Source organism: Trachinotus anak, unplaced genomic scaffold, assembly GCF_046630095.1.
Source record: "Trachinotus anak isolate AG129_WGS33_773 ecotype Australia unplaced genomic scaffold, CSIRO_AGI_Tana_v1 ptg000013l, whole genome shotgun sequence".
Classification (NCBI taxonomy): Eukaryota; Metazoa; Chordata; class Actinopteri; order Carangiformes; family Carangidae; genus Trachinotus; species Trachinotus anak.
In genome coordinates this window covers 28517459-28539070 of record NW_027273864.1, presented here as the reverse complement: position 1 = coordinate 28539070, position 21612 = coordinate 28517459, and the positions used below count along the sequence as shown (strand labels likewise).

Genomic DNA, 21612 nt, shown 5'->3' with positions numbered 1-21612 from the left:
CATTTCCTGGATGGAGAAGAAGTTTGGTTACTGTGCTGAAATCTTATGAATTGTAATCTCACTTTATAAAAATCTGACAACAGTAAAATGTAAACTGAAAAAAAAAGCAGCGCTGCCACAGGAGGAATGGTCAGATGGAGAACCAAGGCATATACAGAAGAAGGTTTTCTCACACATACCTCAGAGCAGGATTTTCTAGCGTGATCGGGTGGTTATGATTAGCTGGATGAAATCTGAAAGAAAAGAAAAATTAATCCTTATGGTTGTTTAAGCAATATATATATTTTGCAGTCTACACAACAATTTAGTTAAATTAGACAATAAAATGCCTAATCTGATCTTTCTTTTAAAAATGCATGAACTAAAGTTTGAATCCAATATTTTGGCCCTGCTTCTTTGTGCTTTATTCAGATGAACAAATGAATTTCCCTTCAAGTTAAATTTGACTGCACCAACCATTTCCTTAGCTGCTATGACTGCTGCAGTCAGCACAGGAGAATTGCTGCACAGTGTGTGGAAATGTTGGATTTAAAAGTTGGTTTCACCCATAGACTGTGTATAAAAAGGTTTCACCCAAGGCAAACTGTTCATCATTTTGGGAAGACAGTGGATCACAATTAAATGTAATAGTACATTACACCCAAAACACTCCCATGATTAATTAAGAGACTTAGTACAACCCTTCTGAACTGTGCTACAGGCACAGCAACTGTTTTTTCCACCTTTAAAATAGCAAAACTATAAATGTGGACACGCCCTAAATGCATTTGCACCACATGCTTTATACCGTGTGCTTTGGATCATTAAAATAGAGCTCTCAGGCTCAAGTCAAACAGTGAGTGTCTGGTATTCCACTAGATGCACCATAATGTCTACTTCATCCAGTAAAAAAATGAGAGAAACTGAAACAAAACTGCTGATCTGACAAAGCTCCTCCCATCCTAATCATTCTGTTAAACCACTATCCGTCTGAGAAGGGATACAAACAGAAGTGAAAAACACAACTCCAGCTGAGAGATGACACCTACAAGTGAACAACTGGACTGCACAAAGACTGGCACTTTGACCTGTTGCTGCTCCATATACTGCACTTTAATTTTACTCCCAACACAAAGTGAAAGTTTTGGTAATTCTGCAGAGGAGGACAAGGAGTCACAACTGTGGCAGGTGAAATTACCTGAATGACAGAGCTGACTGTAATTTGCAAATTTTGCACATCACCACAATATTACTTTACACTAGACAATGCACTCTTAAGAACCACAAGATTTTGCTTAATCAAAATTATCAATTTTGTCTATTAAATGATCACATTATGTCTTTAAACAATCTGACTTACAAATGGCTCTGTGATTATAATAATAATGTCAAACTCAGGTAAAGAAAGATTTTGAACTGAACTACACCGTGTCTGATAAAGCCCCTCCCATGCCTCACCCAGACAAACCAGGAAACAAAGTCTGTCTGTTATTTTCCATCTGAGAGAAAACACAAACACTGAGAGACAGACGATAATATTCACCTTCAAACTAAAGCCACAACTTCTACTGAGAGGGGACATTTATAAGAGGGAATACTGGAACGCTGGAAGACTGCCACTTCCACTTGCTGCAGAATTTCACCTTTATTAAAGCTACGACTCAAAGTGAAAGTAAGTTTCAGGGAACTTTGTAGGAGGCTGTAGAGAAAGTGGAGCTGCAACTGATTGACTTCGCGTATATTGATCTGTCTGTTGTTTTCAGATTCACTCTGAGAGATAATGTCTTTCCAATCTGAAAAGGATCTCCACTGTCCTGTCTGCCATGACATCTTTAGAGATCCTGTTTTCCTTTTGTGTACCCACAGCCTCTGTAAAGCCTGTCTGCATAAATGGTGGAAAGAGATAAAAAAACAGGAATGTCCAGTTTGTAAGAAAATATCTCCACAGAGTGATCCACCTTGTAACTTGGTGTTAAAGAATCTGTGTGAGGCCTTCGTACTGCGGAGAGAGCAGACAGCTTCAGCAGGGTCTGAGCCTCTCTGCGATCTACACTCTGAGAAACTCAGACTCTTCTGTCTGGACCATCAGGAGCCAGTGTGTGTCGTCTCAAAAACACACACTGACCACAAATTCAGACCCATCAATGAAGCTGCTCAGGATCACAGAGAGAAGCTTCAGAAAACCCTGAAGCCTTTACAAGAGAAACTGAAGCTTTTGGAACAGGTTAAAGGAAACTTTGACCAAACAGCAGAACACGTTAAGGTCCAGGCCAAGGACACAGAGAGTAAGATTAAGGAGCAGTTTAAGAAGCTTCACCAGTTTCTACAAGAGGAAGAGGAGGCCAGGATCACTGCTCTGAGGGAGGAAGAGGAGCAGAAGAGTCAGATGATGAAGGAGAAGATAGAGACTCTGAGCAGAGAGATAGCAGCTCTTTCAGATACAATCAGAGCCACAGAAAAGGAGATGGGAGCTGAAGACGTCTCATTCCTGCAGAACTACAAGGCTGCAGTGGAAAGAGTCCAGCAGCGCCCCCTGCTGGATGATCACCAGCTGGGCTCAGGAGCTCTGACAGATGTGGCCAAACACCTGGGCAACCTGACCTTCAACATCTGGAACAAGATGAAGGAGATGGTCTCCTACACTCCAGTGATTCTGGATCCAAACTCTGCTGAACCACATCTCATCCTGTCTGAAGATCTGACCAGTGTGAGACTTGGAGAGAGACAGAAACTTCCTGAAAACCCAGAGAGGTTTGATTACTATCCCATTGTCCTGGGCTCCGTGGGCTTTAACTCAGGGACTCACAGCTGGGATGTCGAGGTTGGAGACAGTTCAGATTGGAAAGTTGGCGTGGTAGCAGAGTCTGTCCAAAGGAAGGGATCACCACAATCTGGATTATGGAGGATTGGACTGTATAAAGGTGAATACTCAGTACGTTTGCTACCAGATTTCTCCATCACTCTCTTTTTGGAGAAGAAACTCCAGAGGATCAGAGTTCGGCTGGACTTTGAAAGAGGAAAACTGACTTTCTCTGATCCTGATACTAACACACACATACACACCTTCACACACACTTTCACTGAGAGACTGTTTCCATACATTAGCAACCTGAATAAACTCCCACTGAAGATATTACCAGTGTAGGACTCTGTAACAGTAAAAAAGAGCAAGTAAACATGGTTGTTTACAAGAAGATGATGGTTATGAGTACACAAATCACTGATATCCCCATGGACTGTTTATTTACTGAAGAAAAGGCCTCAGGATTTAGTGATCTATCGGTCTGTCCATACAATATATACAATTGGGTTCTGATTTACCACATGTTAACCATGTCAATGCGCAGCTCTGTTGTGGACTGTGAAATGGTTTAAATGTGTTCTTCGAGGTTAATATTATAAAATACTGGCAACAGATCTGAGGGTCTAGAGAGTGTATTCTTTACTGACCATTCCTCCATTTATATTCTTGGATTTAATTTTGTTTTCTAATAAGATACATTCATTTAAGTTTGACAAATTCATTCCTTTGTACAGGCTGTAATACCCGAACATGATAGACTGTATCACAGGCCTGTGCTGAGCGTGGTGATAAAGGCACTATGCTGGTTAGTGGTTCACACTTTATTTTTATTTACTGATTTCATTGAAACATCTGGTATTATGTAATCAACAGGTGCTTTACATTTTTGTTTTTTGAGCAGATGGTGCTTTGGCCTCTGTGTGATGACCTGTGTGATATGGAGGTTAATTACTAAATGTCTGCCCTTGATTTAAATTACTGGCTGTGTATTCTGGTACATGTGAAGATGGAAAAAAGGAAACAGACATTGTCTTTATGCCAATTTTTAATTGAGAAGACCATTGTCTCACATATTTCTTACCAGATAAATGTATATAATTTTTTTGTTGTGAAAATGTTAGGTGCCCTGACACTGATCCTGTTCAGCTGTAAAATAGTTGGACTGACACAGCTTCTGTATCCTATTAAAATGTGTCTGTTAGCTCAATAAAAGTTGAGAAACAATCACTATACCTGAATGAATGAGGGTCTTTTAGGCAGGCTATGTTCACATTAGTGCATAACTACATTTAATTTTATGGACGAATCAATATTAAAATTGGTATGTGAAAGTCAGAAAGATTACACCACGATGTGACTCCAGCTGTTACAGGAGATGGAGTAATGGTAATATTTCACTCTAAACTCTTTCTTCTGGGGTTGTGTCAATGGACGATGAACTCGGTGATCGACGATCACCCGAGCGGGCGTCGATTGTTTATGCCTTTGCCGGTGTCAAGGCGGTTTTTGGTCTGTTTTCCCTTTAATGTATTAACTTATTACCGTCATCATTATTTGTAGAATTAAATTTGTATTAAGTGTAATTTGTCCTGCCATAGCTTCATGATTATAACACTATAGGCTGGGAAAGTAAACAACGACACAGTGAATGCTAACTACCAACAAGCTGTGCGGAGGGAAACGTTCCCGCTCGTTTTCTGACAAACAACATCGGTTTAAAACGTCGGTTGGCGCCGTCAAACCTCAACAAAACCCACAGAGAACAGAAAAAAGACGAGGTGTCGAACAAAAGGCGTTAACAGCATCAATATTACAACATTAATGAGCTTCAGCTCCTCTTACCTGCTCAACGTCAGGGAGGCTGCGTCCCGCGCGACCGCACGTTGCCGCCGTCAACGGTCAACACGTTCACGCATGCGCACACATGCGCACAGTGGGAGACGTCATCAAGGGAAGAAACATTAAATAAACTGAATTGATTGTATTTATTTATTATATTAAAATATTACATTAAAATATATTTTTTTGGGGCGGAATCAATTAGTTGATTGAGCGATTAGCCAATACACAGAAAATTTAATGGATCGATTTTGATAATTGATCAAGTGTTTGGATTTTTTTTAACAGAAACGACAGAAATGTTCAGGTACCAGCTTCTCAGATGTGAGATGTGTTAGTCACATAAACTTAGATGAGTTAATCCAGGGAATAATGAGGCATATTTCACCATTATCTGACATTTTATTCACCAAATAATCAGTCAGTTATTAACAGTCAATTGTATTGATAATAAAATAATTGGTGGTTGCAGCCTGACAGTACTCTTATGATGGAATAATACCTTATCTGTATATTACTATTTATATTCTGTGTGTTAATTACCTGACACAGAAATAATTAAAGCAATTTGATAAACACAACTTTATAACAAATGAGCTCAACATGAACTGACACAGTAAAGGTCTTAAAACAGGGTCCTCTACAAGACAAGGGCCTCAGGATGGAGAGGAGCCCAACATAGATGATGTTCTACTTCTGTGGTGCTAATTACTGATAAATTAGTGATTAATCAAATGATAGACTCGGACGATATGGTGTAAACCGTGACCCTTACCTCTGTGGTATAGGATCTGGTAGCACAGTTGATTTATATGGTCAGTTTTAATGAAAGTGTTTATTAAAGATGATGATTATTCATGATGGAAGATGAATTGTGTCATGTGATAATGTGTGATGTGACAACCTTGTATTTTGCAACATGTTTGATATATGGATGACATAAGACAGTTTAAACACCAATTTATATGAATTTTTAAAAATGCAATTGAATATGAGATTATAAAGCAACCAGTTTAAATGCATCACAATGAATTGTTTTTACCCACAATTAATGAATTGATAAAACCATAAAACAGATAAAGATATCACATGTTAAGAAATATGATTTTCTATAGTATTAAGTCATAAAACATGTAGCTCTCAATTGTTGTTAACAATTTGATAACAATATAATTTATGGTATCATTTCATTTAAGACCAGTTGTATGGAAAACTTTCCCACCATATATAAGCTGATATAAGCAGAATTTATGCTCCCCATCAAGTGTGAAAGTCTGATCACCCCATTTAAGAAGATAAACGTCCTAAATTGAGTGGTCACTTAAATTTCCAAGTCATATTCTCATTGCCTATTATGAGTTTTCTGCTCCAGTCCAGCATTCAGCTCAGATTTTCCCATAAATTAAACCGAGCTCTGTTCTCATTCTTTTTGTGGGTAAACAGACCATAAATCTCCCTGAATGTCTCGTAATCTGAGCATTAGTCAAGAAGAAGATTAACTGAAAGGCCACCAACTCCTCTGGTTCACTTTGTTTTCTGTGGCGTCTCTCACTGGTAATATCTTCAGTGGGAGTGCATCTCCATTACTGAAGTATGGAAACAGTCTGTCAGTGAAAGTGTGTGTGAAGGTGTGTATGTGTGTGTTAGTATCAGGATCAGAGAAACACACTTTTCCTCTGTTCCAGTCCAGATGAACTCTGACCCTCTGGAGCTTCTTCTTCACTGACAGAACAGTGGTCAGGTCTGGTGAGGTGCGTGCTGTGTATTCGTTTTGATAGAACATTATTCTCCATAATCCAGACTGTGGTGGTTCCCTCCTCTCAACAGACTCTGTTGCCACTCCAACTCTCCAGTAGGGGTTGTCTCCAACTTCAACATCCCAGCTGTGAGTCCCTGAATTAAAACCCTCAGAGCCCAGGACAGAGGGATAGAAATCAAACCTCTCTGGATTGTCAGGAAGCTTCTGTCTCTCTCCAAGTTTCACACTGGTCAGATCTTCAGACAGGATGAGATGTGGTTCAGCAGAGTTTGGATCCAGAATCACTGGAGTGTAGGAGACCATCTCCTTCATCTTGTTCCAGATGTTGAAGGTCAGGTTGCCCAGGTGTTTGGCCACATCTATCAGAGCTCCTGAGCCCAGCTGGTGATCATCCAGCAGGGGGCGCTGCTGGACTCTTTCCACTGCAGCCTTGTAGTTCTGCAGGAATGAGACGTCTCCAGCTCTCAGTTCCTCCTCTGTGGCTCTGATTGTATCTGAAAGAGCTGCTATCTCTCTGCTCAGAGTCTCTACCTTCTCCTTCATCACCAGACTCTTTTGTTCCTCTTCCTCCCTCAGAGCAGTGATCCTGGCCTCCTCTTCCTCTTGTAGAAACTGGTGAAGCTTCTTAAACTGCTCCTTGATCTCCCTCTCTGTGTCCTTGGCCTGGACCTTAACGTGTTCTGCTGTTTGGTCAAAGTTTCCTTTAACCTGTTCCAAAAGCTTCAGTTTCTCTTGTAAAAGCTTCAGGGTCTTCTGGAGCTCCTCTCTGTGATCCTGAGCAGCTTTATCAACAGGTTTTAATCTGTGGTCAGTGTGTCTCTTTGAATCTCTGCAGACCAGACACACTGGCTCCTGATGGTCCAAACAGAAAAGCTTGAGTTTCTCAGAGTGCAGCCTGCACACAGCTTCTAAAGCTCTTTGATTTTTCTCCTGTAGGAAGGCCTCACACACTTTAGTTAACACCAAACTAACAGGTGGTTCACTTAATAAAGCTATCTCTTTACAAATCGGACACTCCCGTAGATGTTTGTCTCTCCACCAGTTCTTCAGACAGTCTTTACAGAAGCTGTGGCTGCACGACAGGACAACAGGCTTTTTAAAAATGTCATGGCAGACAGGACAGGAGAGATCCTCCTCTTTGCGGGAAGCCATTTTCTCTCTCAGTGAAGATGAAAACATACTTGGGAAATGTTACCTCAGAGTTCCAGGAAAGTACTTCCTTTTTAAGATCAGATTTTCTAAGAGTCCATCCACTTTTCCAGTGCCCAGATGTTCCCAACACTTGCTCTTGTAGCTGGTCTTGCTCTTTGGAAGTTGTGGCGTTGTTCTAATGGTGAACCTCTCTCTGCATATGTGCATCTTTTCCATGCAACAAACATAACCTGTTTTTCTTGTGGTTTTCTCTGGTGACTCAGGTAAGGGGTGGAACTTTAAACATGCCATCGCGGATGTGAGTCACAGGTGTGGGTTGTAGGATGACATAAACAAAATACTGATGATTTGGTTCTCCTCGAAGCCTTACTAGTAGAGCTATCATGACTAGGAGCCTATAACTACAACAGTGGCTTTAAGAAGCTGTATTTGCAATGATAACATGATGTTTGACCTTAGTCTAGGCTTTTAACATTGTAAAACTAATTAATTATAACTTAACACAAAGTAAAGCTTTATAGTTTGTGTGTCTTCTCAATTCAGATAATTCTTCAATAAGTAAAACACATCATCTTTTTTTCTCTTTGGTTTTTGTCAGAAAATAAAACTTAATCCTATTCAGTATATTAGTGTTGGATGTCATCTGCAAAATGGTTAAATATAATTATTAAATGAATTAAAAATATGTAGAATTCAACAAAATATTGTTTCAAGGTACTTACATTGATAAAAGTTCCTATCATTTATCTTCAATTACTAATTCACCAGTAATCATACAGTGTATTTCCTTCCTCAGAAAAGATTTGCAAAGCAGATTTAAGCAATTTTTAAAAAGTATTTTAATTCCAGAATTGTTTACCTCCATGTTCACAAGCCTGCAGTCCTCTTCTTCTTCCTCGTCTTTCTTCGTGCATGACATCATATTTTGGCCTGTTACCGCCTGTTGATCAGTGGAATAATGTGAAATCATCATATTTTATCGTCACCCCCACATGTGCATGTGCATTTTCATGAAGGTGCACAGGATAAACAAAATGAACAGCCACTCATAGGGCAGCAGCTCAACAGAACTGCAAGAGGTCTAAAACCCACAGGGAACCTCTAATTGTTGGATTACCTTCCTGTTATATGCTGACGTTACCAACATACCATTTACCTGAGATCCAAACAGATGGGAGAGACTGGAACATAACTCTTATTGGTTCAGGTGTAAGTATGCAAGAGTTTAAAGCCAGCGTTGGTTTGGTGACTGGTTGCACAGGACTAAGTGGCAGCACTTTATTGTTAAGTCTAAGATAAGAAATATGTCAACACCAACCCAAGCAACAGAGCTAAAACTTTGTATATTTTCTGACAGTACACCATAGTATAGTGGTAAGAATCAGCACTAATTACCAGGTAGTAATGAGGTAGTATAGCTAAAAAAAAACCCAAACTTACAGACAATTAATGTGATTCTGTATTTATTTTTCATAAATGGTAAAAATTCTAACAAATCAATCAAACATATGCCCATAATATGTACAATTTGTGACTTATAAGATACATTGCCTGTCAACTTTCAGTCATTGTCAATGATTTATTAATGTACATCATGTAATTAAATTCTAAACAATGACAAATTTGAAACAGTCAGAATGGAAAACCCACCATAAGCAATGCAACGATTCCAAGGTATTCTATTGGGCCCAGTCATTGCTATGTACTGTAATTATGACTTAGCTATTCTACTCTATATACAGTATTTTTTTTAATTACATTTTAAAATGTACATTTTGAAATTTTGATAAACCATACACAATAAAAAACTAAGTGGAGTCATAAATTGTGTTTTCTAAACGTTCGTCCACATAGTAGATTTTTCTTTCATTTTCAGTTTCTTTGTGCTCTCCAGTCTTCTCAAAGCAGTGGAGTTTGGTCCAGGTCCTCACAAAAATTTTATAGAACTCTCCCAGAACTTTCTCTGTGGGCAAATTCAAGATAAATCTGCTGAACTATCTCATAATCAGAGCAACTGTTGATAGACAGATTAACTGAAAGGCCACCAACTCCTCTGGTTCACTTTGTTTTCTGTGGCGTCTCTCACTGGTAATATCTTCAGTGGGAGTGCATCTCCATTAGTGAAGTATGGAAACAGTCTCTCAGTGAAAGTGTGTGTGAAGGTGTGTATGTGTGTGTTAGTATCAGGATCAGAGAAACACACTTTTCCTCTGTTCCAGTCCAGATGAACTCTGACCCTCTGGAGCTTCTTCTTCACTGACAGAACAGTGGTCAGGTCTGGTGAGGTGCGTGCTGTGTATTCGTTTTGATAGAACATTATTCTCCATAATCCAGACTGTGGTGGTTCCCTCCTCTCAACAGCTTCTGTTGCCACTCCAACTCTCCAGTAGGGGTTGTCTCCAACTTCAACATCCCAGCTGTGAGTCCCTGAATTAAAACCCTCAGAGCCCAGGACAGAAGGATAGAAATCAAACCTCTCTGGATTGTCAGGAAGCTTCTGTCTCTCTCCAAGTCTCACACTGGTCAGATCTTCAGACAGGATGAGATGTGGTTCAGCAGAGTTTGGATCCAGAATCACTGGAGTGGAGGAGACCATCTCCTTCATCTTGTTCCAGATGTTGAAGGTCAGGTTGCCCAGGTGTTTGGCCACATCTATCAGAGCTCCTGAGCCCAGCTGGTGATCATCCAGCAGGGGGCGCTGCTGGACTCTTTCCACTGCAGCCTTGTAGTTCTGCAGGAATGAGACGTCTTCAGCTCCCATCTCCTTTTCTGTGGCTCTGACTGTGTCTGAAAGAGCTGCTATCTCTCTGCTCAGAGTCTCTATCTTCTCCTTCATCATCTGACTCTTCTGCTCCTCTTCCTCCCTCAGAGCAGTGATCCTGGCCTGTTTTTCTTTTTGTAGAAAATGCCAAATCTGCCTAAACCGCTCCTTAATCTTACTCTCTGTGTGTTGGGCCTGGACCTTAACGTGTTCTGCTGTTTGATCAAAGTTTCCTTTAACCTGTTCAAACAGCTTCAGTTTCTCCTGTAAGAGTTTCAGGGTCTCCTGAAGCTCGTCTTTGCGTTCCTGTGCAGCTTCATCGATGGGGCTGAATCTGTGGTTGTTGTGTGTTTTTGAATCTCTGCAGACGAGACACACTGGCTGCTGATGGTCCAGACAGAAGAGTTTGAGCTTCTCAGAGTGCAGCCTGCAGACAGACTCAGACCCTGCTGAAGCTCTCAGACCTCTCTCCAGTAAGAAGGTCTCACACAGGTTCTTTAAGGCCAAACTAACAGGCGGTTCACTTTGTGGAGATCTTTCCTTACAAACTGGACACTCACGTGTTTGTTTCTTTCTCCACCATCTCTGCAGACAGTCTTTACAGAAGCTGTGGCTGCATGACAGGACGACAGGATCTTTGAAGATGTGATGACAGACAGGACAGGAGAGATCCTTTTCACATAGAGAAGCCATTTTCCCCCTGAGTGATGATGGATTTATGCCAGGAACGACGACGACAAGGCGAGTACGTTCTCTTTTAGATCACATTTTTCTGGAATTTCATCCACTTTTCCAGCTGCTGTCTCCTGTAGCTCTTCTTCTTTTATTAAGTTTGGTTTTGTTCAGATGGTTTTTGTCTCTCAGCATATGTGTCTTTTCCCTGTGAAACAAATATAACCTGTTTCCTTCTTGTGTTGTTCTCAGGTGAGCCAGTTTAGGGTGGAGCTTAGTTACACCTTTTCCTATTGGCTGCTCATCTATTAAATCAACATTCAGATTTTTGTCATTCCTGTGAGTTACAGACCAGCAGAAGGTTCACTCGGTTCAGCATGTGTTGGTATTGTGGCATTATAGATTTGTATTTCTAGATCTAGACTAAAAAGACAGTAAATCTGAGAATTTGGAAATTTCTTAGAAATCTTTTAAGGCGTATTGTTAATTCTGAGCTTAATTGTGTGTCACTGTCGTTTATAGTTTGTTGTGCTGCCCCCAAGTGGCCAAAAATAAAACCGGTTCAAAGCTAAATAGTTTTATGTTGTTTTCATCTATAATTTGAGTTTAGGAGAATTTATTTCTAGTGTTCTGTCATCAGCAATCTCTGTTTTCATGGATGAATAACTTGGATAAAGCTGTAGCTGCAAACATGTTAGCAAGTTTCTGAAGAGCTAAATTAGGAGCATTTTTAAGGTGGATTTACTTTTTTCCTCCTGAGACAATTCAGTTGATCCATAAAGATGAGCCTTGCTGTGATGATACCGATCTGTCTCATGCAGACAAACCACATATAAAATTATACCAGTTAGTCTGTAGTTCATAAAAGTTTTTCTCGCCACTCAAAGACAACCAGGGTAAGATAATAATGTGTATCAGTATCTGTAGTAGCCAACAAATGTGTCCAAAAGTGTCAAATATATATAAAAGTGTCAAATATATATTTTCACTTCTAAACATAATTTGGATAATTAAAATATATCATTCACATGAATAGTAAATTTCTTGGTCATCATTTCTTCAAAGGTTAAGTGAGGAAGTGGTGCATGAGCTGTTGATGTCAATAATAAAAGGCTTTCTCTGTCTAGTTCTAAAACATTTTGCCTGACCAAACTGAATCAGTGGAAGGTCAAACCTTTACCCCGTCTACGTGGTCATTTGACTCATCGTCACTCCTCCTCTCACTGGGGTATTTGCTGGCTCCGCCACTGTCAGAGTCCTGCAGATAGAAACTAAAAAACAGGATAGATCAAAACCTACTATATGTCTGGACCACCTGTGGTCATCTGACAAAATCACCAAGCACATAAATAAAGACAAAGGCTGAGCTGCGATTATGTCATTAAATGGTCGATCATTTTCTCTCTCACAGCCTCTGTCTGGGATCCACAGTAGTTTAAAATAAATCTCTCTGGGTCAGGATCTAAAAGCAAAAACAGAACTTCATGTTAGAGTGACTGTGTGATATTGTTAGATATACTAGAGCTGGGAACAAAACCTGAGAGTTTTACCCCGTTTGCCACAACTTGGTGAGATAAAAATGTTATCTGGCTTCACTGAGGCTGACATATCAGTTCTGGATAACTGCTGTCACATCACTCAACACCAACTTGACTTTAACCTAGAACTTTAACAGCTGTTCTGAGCGAGAACCACAGCACTCATATACAAGATGTTGGACAAACCACACACTGACCTGAACTGACAGGAAACAAACAAGAGACCTGCACAATTATTCTCCACATCATTCTTATCTCATTGTCACTGCAAAGGACATTCAATTATTTTTAACATGTAACTTAACATGTAACTTAAGCAGTTAACATGAGTTTGAGGTGTTATGTAGCAGTGAACTAAAACCCAACACTTCCTGACCTGGATGAACTTACTTATATCTTAACATTACAACATTACATTACTCTTTAAACAGAGGAATTAACTGACTGGAAAAAAAAGATTAACTCTCTGAGTGTCAGCTGAAATGGCTCATAATATAACATCACCCTAAATGTTCATATTAGTAAATTAGGAACAAAAGAAGTCTGTGGCTGGTAAAAGAAACATGCATCATTTTCACTGAAAATGAATAAAAGTTGCATCAGTCTTCCAAACTGCAACTAATAAACAAACAACCAAAACAGTCACAACACACAGTTTGATATTTTTACTGTTTTATTCATTAGAAATGATCAAAGCTCTGCAGGAAATTACATGACTCCCTGCAACTGCATCATCAGTTATTAGAGCTGCAGCTATTGGTCAATTAATCAATCAGTCTATCAACAGAAAAGTATTTTGATAATCAATTTAACCATTTTAGTCAGTTTAGAGAAAAAACTTCAAATCTTTGATGTTTCAGCTCCTCAAATGTGATAATTTGCTGCTTTTCTTTGTTTCATATTCTCTTTGGATTTTTACTTGGACAAAACAAAACATTATGACGTCACCTCGGACTCTGGAGAATTTTAATGTGAGTTTTAGTATTTTATAGACTAAAATGATTAATTGATTACTGGAGAAAATAAATAGCAGATTAATCAATAATAAAAATGATTGTTAGTTGAAGCACAATTCAAACATCAGTCAACAACAGTGAACAGCTCAGACTGTAACTGTACCTGACAGACTCTGGTTCAGCACCTTAAAAAATAAAAGCAGCAACATGATCATCACAAAATAATAAATAACACAGATTTCAAAATAAAACATAATTCACATTGTGTTTCACCTCAGCTACAAAATGTTCACATTCATTTGCAGCAGAACAGCAGGTTTTACTTCAGTGAAGTCTGAAGTTTGTGTCGATGCCCACGTTAGGTGTTTCAGCTTTTTATTCTAAGTTTTAAATTTCAAGTGTGACCAGACTCTTCTGGTCTGAGCTCCTGAGCTTCCAACACTTTAAAACTCAGCATGAAAAATCAGTTTCATGATTCAAGTTGGTTCTTAAAACTCACTTTTATCAGAAGGTCAATCAGGTCCCTTTTAAACTCGGTCCATTTAAATTCTGTTGTGTTACTGTTATTATTTTATTTTCATGACTTCATTACAAACAGAAATCTGACGTTTCTGTTTGGTTCATGTATTAATGTGAGGAAGGCTCCAGCCTCCTCATCATCGCTCCTGGACTCATGCAGTTATCTCACCGTCCATGATGATGAGAAGTAAAACTGATTTGAGGACAGGTTAAAAACAACTGGTGAAAATCAGGGAAAGATTGTGGTCGTGTTAATGTTTCCATCTGAATCAGAAAGAGCTTCAGGACCATTCACCACCTCAACAACCTCACTTCTCACCTTAGTACCATCACAACTTTCTGCTGAAGCACAACCCTGATCCTGACCTGAACCTGAAACTAACTGGACCTTTAAAACCAGGTCTTCACTCAAACTGCCTGAAATAAGTGACGACCAACCAACACGTCTCAGACTCACAACAGACACACAACAACACACACACTTCAGCAGCCAACTCCACAGATAAAGGCAGGTGAGGGTCCTGATCAGGCTGCTACACTAAATGGTTGGGGTCTTCATGGGGGACTCTTGTCTGTGCTCCACCTGCAGGAGGGAAAACAAAATGATATTCAAGAAAATCACAACTGAGCTGATCTGAGCCTGAGAGTAAACAACAACAGAACGCTGCTCGTCTGAGACGATGAACACAACTGTCAGACTCTGAACATCACAGACAAATAAACACTTCGTTGTTTTGTTGTCTGCTCATTATGAATATGTCAACACAATAAGTTATTGAAACTTACCTTTACTACACTTAATGCAGCCCTTGGCTCTGAGCACAGCTACAACAACACCAACAAGTAAAAGTGTCCCGAGAACTGCAGCAACAGCAGTGACAACATGTCCAGTGGAGAACCCTGAAACAGAAAACACAGAAAGTTGGTGTAAGACTCAGAGTGTAACTTCACATCATGTTGATCAGACTGAACATCACAGCTTCACAAAGACAACAACTAACTGTGTTGATGCTCCTATGATCTATAGTGAGCAGCAGATGAAAACACCACTGGGATGAAGGTCCCCAGACACAGTGATGTCAGCATGGATCTTACAGCCTCTCTCCTCCTGCTCGGCCGCACAGCTGAGAGCTCGCTTCTGGTTCTGCTCACAGTAGTGAGGAGGGTGATGCTGCAGCTTCCTCCTCTGTCTGAGACGTGTTGTTCATCAGGAGGAAGATGTTTGAACCACTGTCCTGCCTCCTCTACTTTAGGCTGTTTCCATCTGACTCCTGCTTCACTCCTGCTGTGTCTGACATCTGAACCTGTGTGTGAGCGTCTGTCTACAGCCCAGGTTTTCTACACCCTGAGCCCAGGCTGTGACGGACTCTGGATCACCTCCTGTCAGCGCAGCTTCACTTCATCACAGTTGTTGTTACAGCCAGTACTGATGAGCTTTGTTCAACATGTCACCCTCTGAGCTGGGGCTGATGCTTCACTCACAATAAATGAAGCTAAAAGCTGAGAGACGTCTGAACGTGTTCTTGTCCCTTCAGTGATGAAGCTCTCAGTGTGTTTACTGTGCTGACATGAACAGAGACAAACACAGAGGAGCTGCTGCTTCATTTACTGCAGAAGAATCCAACTTCAGCCTGTTTACACTCACAACTTCTGCTGTCAGGAAGCTGCAGCACAGTCACACATCTGGCTGGAAATCACAGCTGGATCTCACACTGTGACACCACATGTGTCCTCTACAGCCTGAAGCTTCGATCATACAGCTCCTGTGATTGGTTCCGTCCTTGCTCAAGATTGGTGTCATCTTCATAATCACCTCTTGTGACATTTTGATCCATGTTTTCTGTCCTTTTTTCTTTAGTCTGAGGCGATGAACCCTAATGCAGGTTCCACCGTGTCTGACAAACACCACCACACCATCTTGACCAATTACAACACCTGGTCCTTTCCATTCTTGACAGTCCACTCGCTTGTAATAGACTTTGTCTCCCGTTTCATATTTTTCATCTGTATGACCAATTTGTTTCCGCAGTTCTCTCCGTATTCTCTCTGAACATTCTGCTTCTGTAAATGCCTTTCTTGATGCATGTAAGGCAGAGATATGTTTTGCCACCCACTCACTTTTTGTTGTGCCCTCTAAAGCTGGGGGTTTATCAGTTAGTATGGACGGCAGGTTGGGATTTTGTCCGAAGACTAACTGATGAGGACTGTAGCCATGGACACTTTGCATGGTGTTTTTGGCCATTAGAGCCCAGTCCATTGCCGTGCTCCAGTCACAGTCATAGCTCGACTTTACCTTCATTATGATCTCTGAGAGTGTTTGGTTGTGTCCCGTTGCTCCATGGGCTGTAACCAGCTGTCGTCTTTATTTCTATATTAAAGTTTTCTGCCATGTCTCGCACCTCATCATTGTTAAACTCCCCTCCATTATCACTGAATAGTTTCTGAGGTGGACCATGCACACCTATCCAGTCATGGAAAAAGTGTTTCACTATCTCAGATGATTTCTTTGTAGTCAGAACACTGCCAGCACTGAACCGTGTAAACTCGTCAATGATGTGTAGATACCACACACCTGCTTCAAGTTCATGGAGATCTACAGCTACAGTCTCATTGTACTGAGATGCTAGTGGTAGACCAACAGCAGGCCTTGGTGAAGTTTTACTGTATCATTGACATATTTCACATTCACCCACAATTTTCTTTAGGAGACTGTCGCATTCTGTATCTTTGTTACCTGCACTCTTTAGGAGTCTCTGTAGTTTCTCTGCAGATGCATGACCAAATTGCTTGTAAAGTTTCAACAAGATCTTGTGTTTTGCCGCTGAACTCATTTCCTCTGAGTTGATCAGTATTTCATTCTCACACTGACTTTCTTCCTCTCCCTTTTGTTTGTTGTCCATGATGTTCACGCAGTAATGACCAGAGCTTGTGAAGTAAAGTTTTACAGGTTTGTTGAACATCACTGCTTTGTCATTTTCCATGTCCTGAACTGTCCCAGCTCTCTTCATGGAGGCTTTGCTCAGAAGCAGTGGTATGTTAGCTGTGACTAAATGTGTTTCAATGTGACAGTTGGTCTGTCCAATCTTTGCAGGAATTTTTAACCTTTTGGTGGAATATACTACTTTTCCATCACCAAATCTGAATGGTCTGCAACTTGGTTCTTCTGTTTTTATTAAGTCATTTAGTTTACTCTGGCTCAGCCCAGTGACATAATCATCCAGCCACTCCTGTCCACACACAGTTCTTGTGCATGCTGTGTCAATAATTGCTGAACCAAAATATCCTCTTTAATGCCGACTTCATTGATGCAAATGTCAGATCTGTGCATGCTGTCAGAGCTAGCTGTCGATCTTTCATGTCCAGGCATGCAGTGTCCAGCAGTTTAAAAGCTTGCACTGCGTCGGGAAGCTCCATCTTGTACTTATGCATCTTGGAATACTGTTCAAAATCAATTATATAATCCGACATTGACACACCGCTGTCTCTTGTAATCTTGTCAAAGTTTGAGTAAGCTTCATATATTAGGTCTTTTTCTTCCTTAAGAAACAAGTTGTCCAGTTTTGCAAGCAGCGTGACCATACCGGAGTCTTTATCCAGGTCATCTACCGGTATTTCCATCTCTGTCTCCCGCGCTCTCCCTGACAGTTCTTTTCCAACTCTGTAACTCTGGTCCAAATAGCGACTTCATTCCTCCAGCTTTCAAACGACTTCCCTTCATCGAAGCTCGGCGGGACTCTGTAGTTGTTAACCATCCTCTGCTACTATGTTAAACTAAAATGAAAACGACTTCATCTGGTAGACAGCAACACTTTTACTTCAGTCCGCCAAAAGCACACAACAACCACAACAAGAAATCAGTACCTGTATCCAGAGAATAGCGAAAAATAATTATTCATCTATCTTGAAGAAAGTTGAGGAGGACCTTGAGAGATGGGCAGTACTCCCTTCATCGATGCTTGCCCGTGTAGCTACAATTAAAATGAATGTGCTCCCACACATAAACTTTGTAAGTTCTATGCTCCCTCTACCAGCCCCAGCGGGGTTTTGGAAGAAACTTGACTCAAAGATTAAAAAGTTCATTTGGAATGGCAAGAAGCCTCGCATTAAATGGTCAATACTACAACGAGACAAACCCCAGGGTGGTTGGGCTAGCCCAAACTTTAAGTTATATCACTGGGCGTTCGTGCTGCGTTCCTTTAAGCATTGGTTTGGTGCAGGGGTAGCTCCACCCTGGAAGAACGTTAGAACCTCTCGATGACTCACAGAACCCTGCGGCACGGGTTCTGTATCTTTCTCTTTTCCCTCCCTTTACTGTCCCCAATTAACACGTACACACACGCACGCCTATACCCATACAAGTAAAGCCTTTGTGTTCGGATTGCGTGACACCACGCGGACGACGTCCACGCCACCTTTCCACTGAAAGCACGTGGAAGGTCATACCTCGTCTCTTTTGTTCCTCAGTCCTTGTTTAAATCTGGCGCCATCTTAGACTCCACCTACGTGGGCTTGGCCGCCATCTTCTTACACCCACACACACAGACACTCCCACACACACAGACACTCCCACACACGTAGAGACACACACACACACACACACACACACACACACACCTATACATGTACACACACACACACACACACACACACACACACACACACCTATACATGTACTCACACACGAACGGACATACAAGCTTCCACATCATATACCTGTTATTTGCCTTGGTTGTTAGATATAGTATTAGTAATTTAGCGTAGCTGTAATGAGAGTTTGTTGATGTATAGTAGCATTAATTGCCATTGACGTTGCAATTGTTAATAAACTTTTCTTTACTTTAAGCAGTCGTTGCCTGTGATTGTTGGTGCAGGTGTGCAGTGATAACAGCTGGTTGGGATGGTCAGTGCTCGGAATTCAACCTTTAGCGTTTAACTTATAAGTGCTAATATGTCCAATATTGACACTTATTAGTAAGTGCCTTTGAGACTGAACTCATAGTTTGACTGTCAGTCCCTGGTTACAGGGTGGTGCCCCGATATTATTACATCTTAATAATAATTTAATTAAATATTAATAATTACTTCGGTAATTATTAATAACTAGCTGACAACCAAACATTTGCTCCTACTATTCCCAACATAATCCTGTATGTTACACCATCCTATTTGATTGTTTTGACTCTGATTTTGTAAAACATATGACTGTGTCCCGTGGGGAGGGAGTCGAGGTGAGGAAGGGTGGGCAAGGGGGTGGTTCTGTGTTTTCAGTGGGGAGGGGAAGAGAGGGAAAGGATGAAGGGGTGTTCTGTATGTTCTGAGGGGAGGGGAGGGATGGGTACGGGCGTTCTGTGTATTTACTATTCAATGTATGTGTGTTTACTATATTTTCAATGTTTTGAAACTAATAAAAAGTTGATTACAAAAAAAAAGCACACAACAACCACCAAGAGCTTCCGTAAAGAACCGCATACCCCGCTTACATTCACTACTTCCTCATTTGGGTTTTTCACAATAAGAGTACCCAAGAGAACATAATTAATTGAGACTTAACAGGTTCAATCAGCCCACCTGCTTTAGTGAGCTGCACAGAGTCACATTCAACACAAACCACAGCCAGATGTTAGTGACTGAGTCAAGTGGTGAACATCTGTTAACTCCTGGTTTCAGGTTCAGACAGAGGAGGATGATCAGTGACCAGATGTACAAACACTTTCACTCTTGTTTTCTTTTCCTCTTTCACTTCAAGTCAAAAGCTGATGTTGGATTTTAAGGAAGTTCTGCTGTAAACAACCAAACCAACAACCTGCAGCAGGTGATGAACCAAGTGTTAGGAAGCTACATTTCTACCAACATGTTGGTCATATAGGACCCTCACTGCAGCTCAGTGGATACTGGACACAAGTTCACATTGTCAACACTTTTCACTTCCAAAGCCTTTATTTTCCTTCACAGTATCAAATTATTACCAGAAACAATCACTGTATATAATTAGAGACAGAGGATGGTTCTAGTTTTTAGTTCAAGTTTCTGGTTAAGAAAGAAACAAATGAAATGATCAGGAACTAAAATCTTCTGTGAATCTTTGAGTCTTGATGTTGTTTGTTATGTGATTCATGTGACTCTGCTGCTGTAAAACTGCTGCTGTGTTAATAAAGCTCTGAGGCTCTTGTGCCTTAAATCACTGTTACAAAAACAAACAGAAAAATCCTAACGACACAAACCTGCCTCTCAGGACTTAGAGACATTTTCAACTCACACAGATTCTTCATCACAGTTTGGTTTGTGTTCAGTTTGAAGACGTGGAAACATTTTTGAAAACTAACAACAAATGTACAATTGAAATAATTTGAGGATAAAAATAGAGACAAAAAAACTCACCATGTACAGGCACATAGGTCTCAGCATGAATCTGATGGTTGATCTCCTCCTGTGTGGCTACACAGCGATAGTGGTCGGTCTTGGTCACAGTAGTTTGGAGGATAATGTCGTAGCTGCCTCCTCTTTCAGAGACCTGTGGTTCTTTAGCAGGGAGGATGTTTCCAGCTCTGTCCTGCCACTGTACTTTAGGTTTGGGTGAAGCACCTCGAACCTCACACTGCAGCTGCACCCCGTCCTGTGTTTCACCAAGTGTTGTGATAAATGGTTTTGAAACTGCTCCTGTGAACATTAACAATAACTTATGAAGAACATTTCCAGGGTTCGACACACAAACGGTGACAAATCAAAACAAACAGGACGACAGTGTCTCCATCCACAGACCACGAGGAGTCACTGATGGTTTGATGACTATGAAAATAATGTGAATAATGAACTTTGACCTTCACAGTCACCAGATCTCAACCCAGCTGAACATCATCCATCCAAACACCATCATCTAAACACCACATGAGGGAATATCTTTAGGAAGAAGGTGATTATCCTCCAGTAGAGTTCAGAGACCTGAAGAATCACTGACAAGGAGAACTGAAGCTGATCTGGTGACGAGTGGTGACCAACACCTGACTAAGACACTTTATGTTGGTTTTTCCTTTAATTTGTTACATGTTTGTATCAGACAAAGATCTTTTAGTTCAACTCTTCTCTGCTTGTATATGTGGAGTAAAGTGTGTTTAAGAGGAAACACAAAGATAAAGAGAGAAATGGAAAAATCACAGTATGAGCCTCAGTTTCTGATCACTTCCTGTTTGAAAAAAATACATCTTATAATGAAATCATGTGATATTTGTTGTTAGAGATTTAAATTCTATTTCTGAAACACTGAATTAATTTGAAAAATATGTAATAAAACATTTAACATATGGTCTTCAAAGTATGTAGACTTTCAGTGTTCACTTTATTAGGTACACCTGTACAATCTAATACAATCCAACACAACTGTTGTGTCATGAAGTCGACGTCTCTGATGCTGATAATGTTGAGTTTTCTGACTCAGTCATAGAGGTGTTCATTCAGTTCTATGTTTTAACACTGAGCTCAGAGTCAGTGATGGTGTTGTACTGTTATATTCAGAGGTGTTCCTAATATTCTGACCCCCTGATGTTTGTAACAGGGAGGACAGAACAATAGAAACACCTCTCAGTATAATGTGGTCCAGTACAACACCACCTTTAACTATGAGCTCAGTGATAAACACA

General features: G+C 40.5%; 4 protein-coding genes across 5 annotated transcripts in view; 1 reads left to right on the top strand and 3 right to left on the bottom strand.

Moving 5' to 3' along the window:
* Window positions 1-280: 280 nt before the first annotated feature.
* LOC139630820 (nuclear factor 7, ovary-like) lies at window positions 281-4012 on the top strand. Its single transcript, XM_071494579.1, has one exon. The coding sequence runs from the start codon at window positions 1760-1762 to the stop codon at window positions 3122-3124; it is 1365 nt and encodes a 454-aa protein (XP_071350680.1). The 5' UTR covers window positions 281-1759; the 3' UTR covers window positions 3125-4012.
* A 1553-nt stretch (window positions 4013-5565) lies between these two features.
* LOC139630818 (nuclear factor 7, ovary-like) lies at window positions 5566-8838 on the bottom strand. Its single transcript, XM_071494576.1, has one exon. It carries the CDS (start codon window positions 7557-7559, stop codon window positions 6117-6119), a length of 1443 nt encoding a protein of 480 aa, XP_071350677.1. The 5' UTR covers window positions 7560-8838; the 3' UTR covers window positions 5566-6116.
* Window positions 8839-8982: 144 nt separating this feature from the next.
* Window positions 8983-11539, bottom strand: LOC139630819 (E3 ubiquitin-protein ligase TRIM39-like). Its single transcript, XM_071494578.1, has one exon. It carries the CDS (start codon window positions 10984-10986, stop codon window positions 9562-9564), a length of 1425 nt encoding a protein of 474 aa, XP_071350679.1. The 5' UTR covers window positions 10987-11539; the 3' UTR covers window positions 8983-9561.
* A 1626-nt stretch (window positions 11540-13165) lies between these two features.
* The window catches only part of LOC139630816 (hemicentin-1-like), a 104052-nt gene continuing 95605 nt past the window's right edge, over window positions 13166-21612 (bottom strand). For both annotated transcript variants that reach the window (XM_071494559.1, XM_071494560.1), the window contains 3 exons: window positions 20357-20635; window positions 14765-14878; window positions 13166-14561 (listed from right to left, as the gene is read on the bottom strand). In XM_071494559.1, coding sequence (XP_071350660.1) covers window positions 14512-14561; window positions 14765-14878; window positions 20357-20635 — 443 coding nt within the window. In that variant the 3' untranslated portion in view covers window positions 13166-14511. The remainder of the gene's footprint in view (window positions 14562-14764; window positions 14879-20356; window positions 20636-21612) is intronic.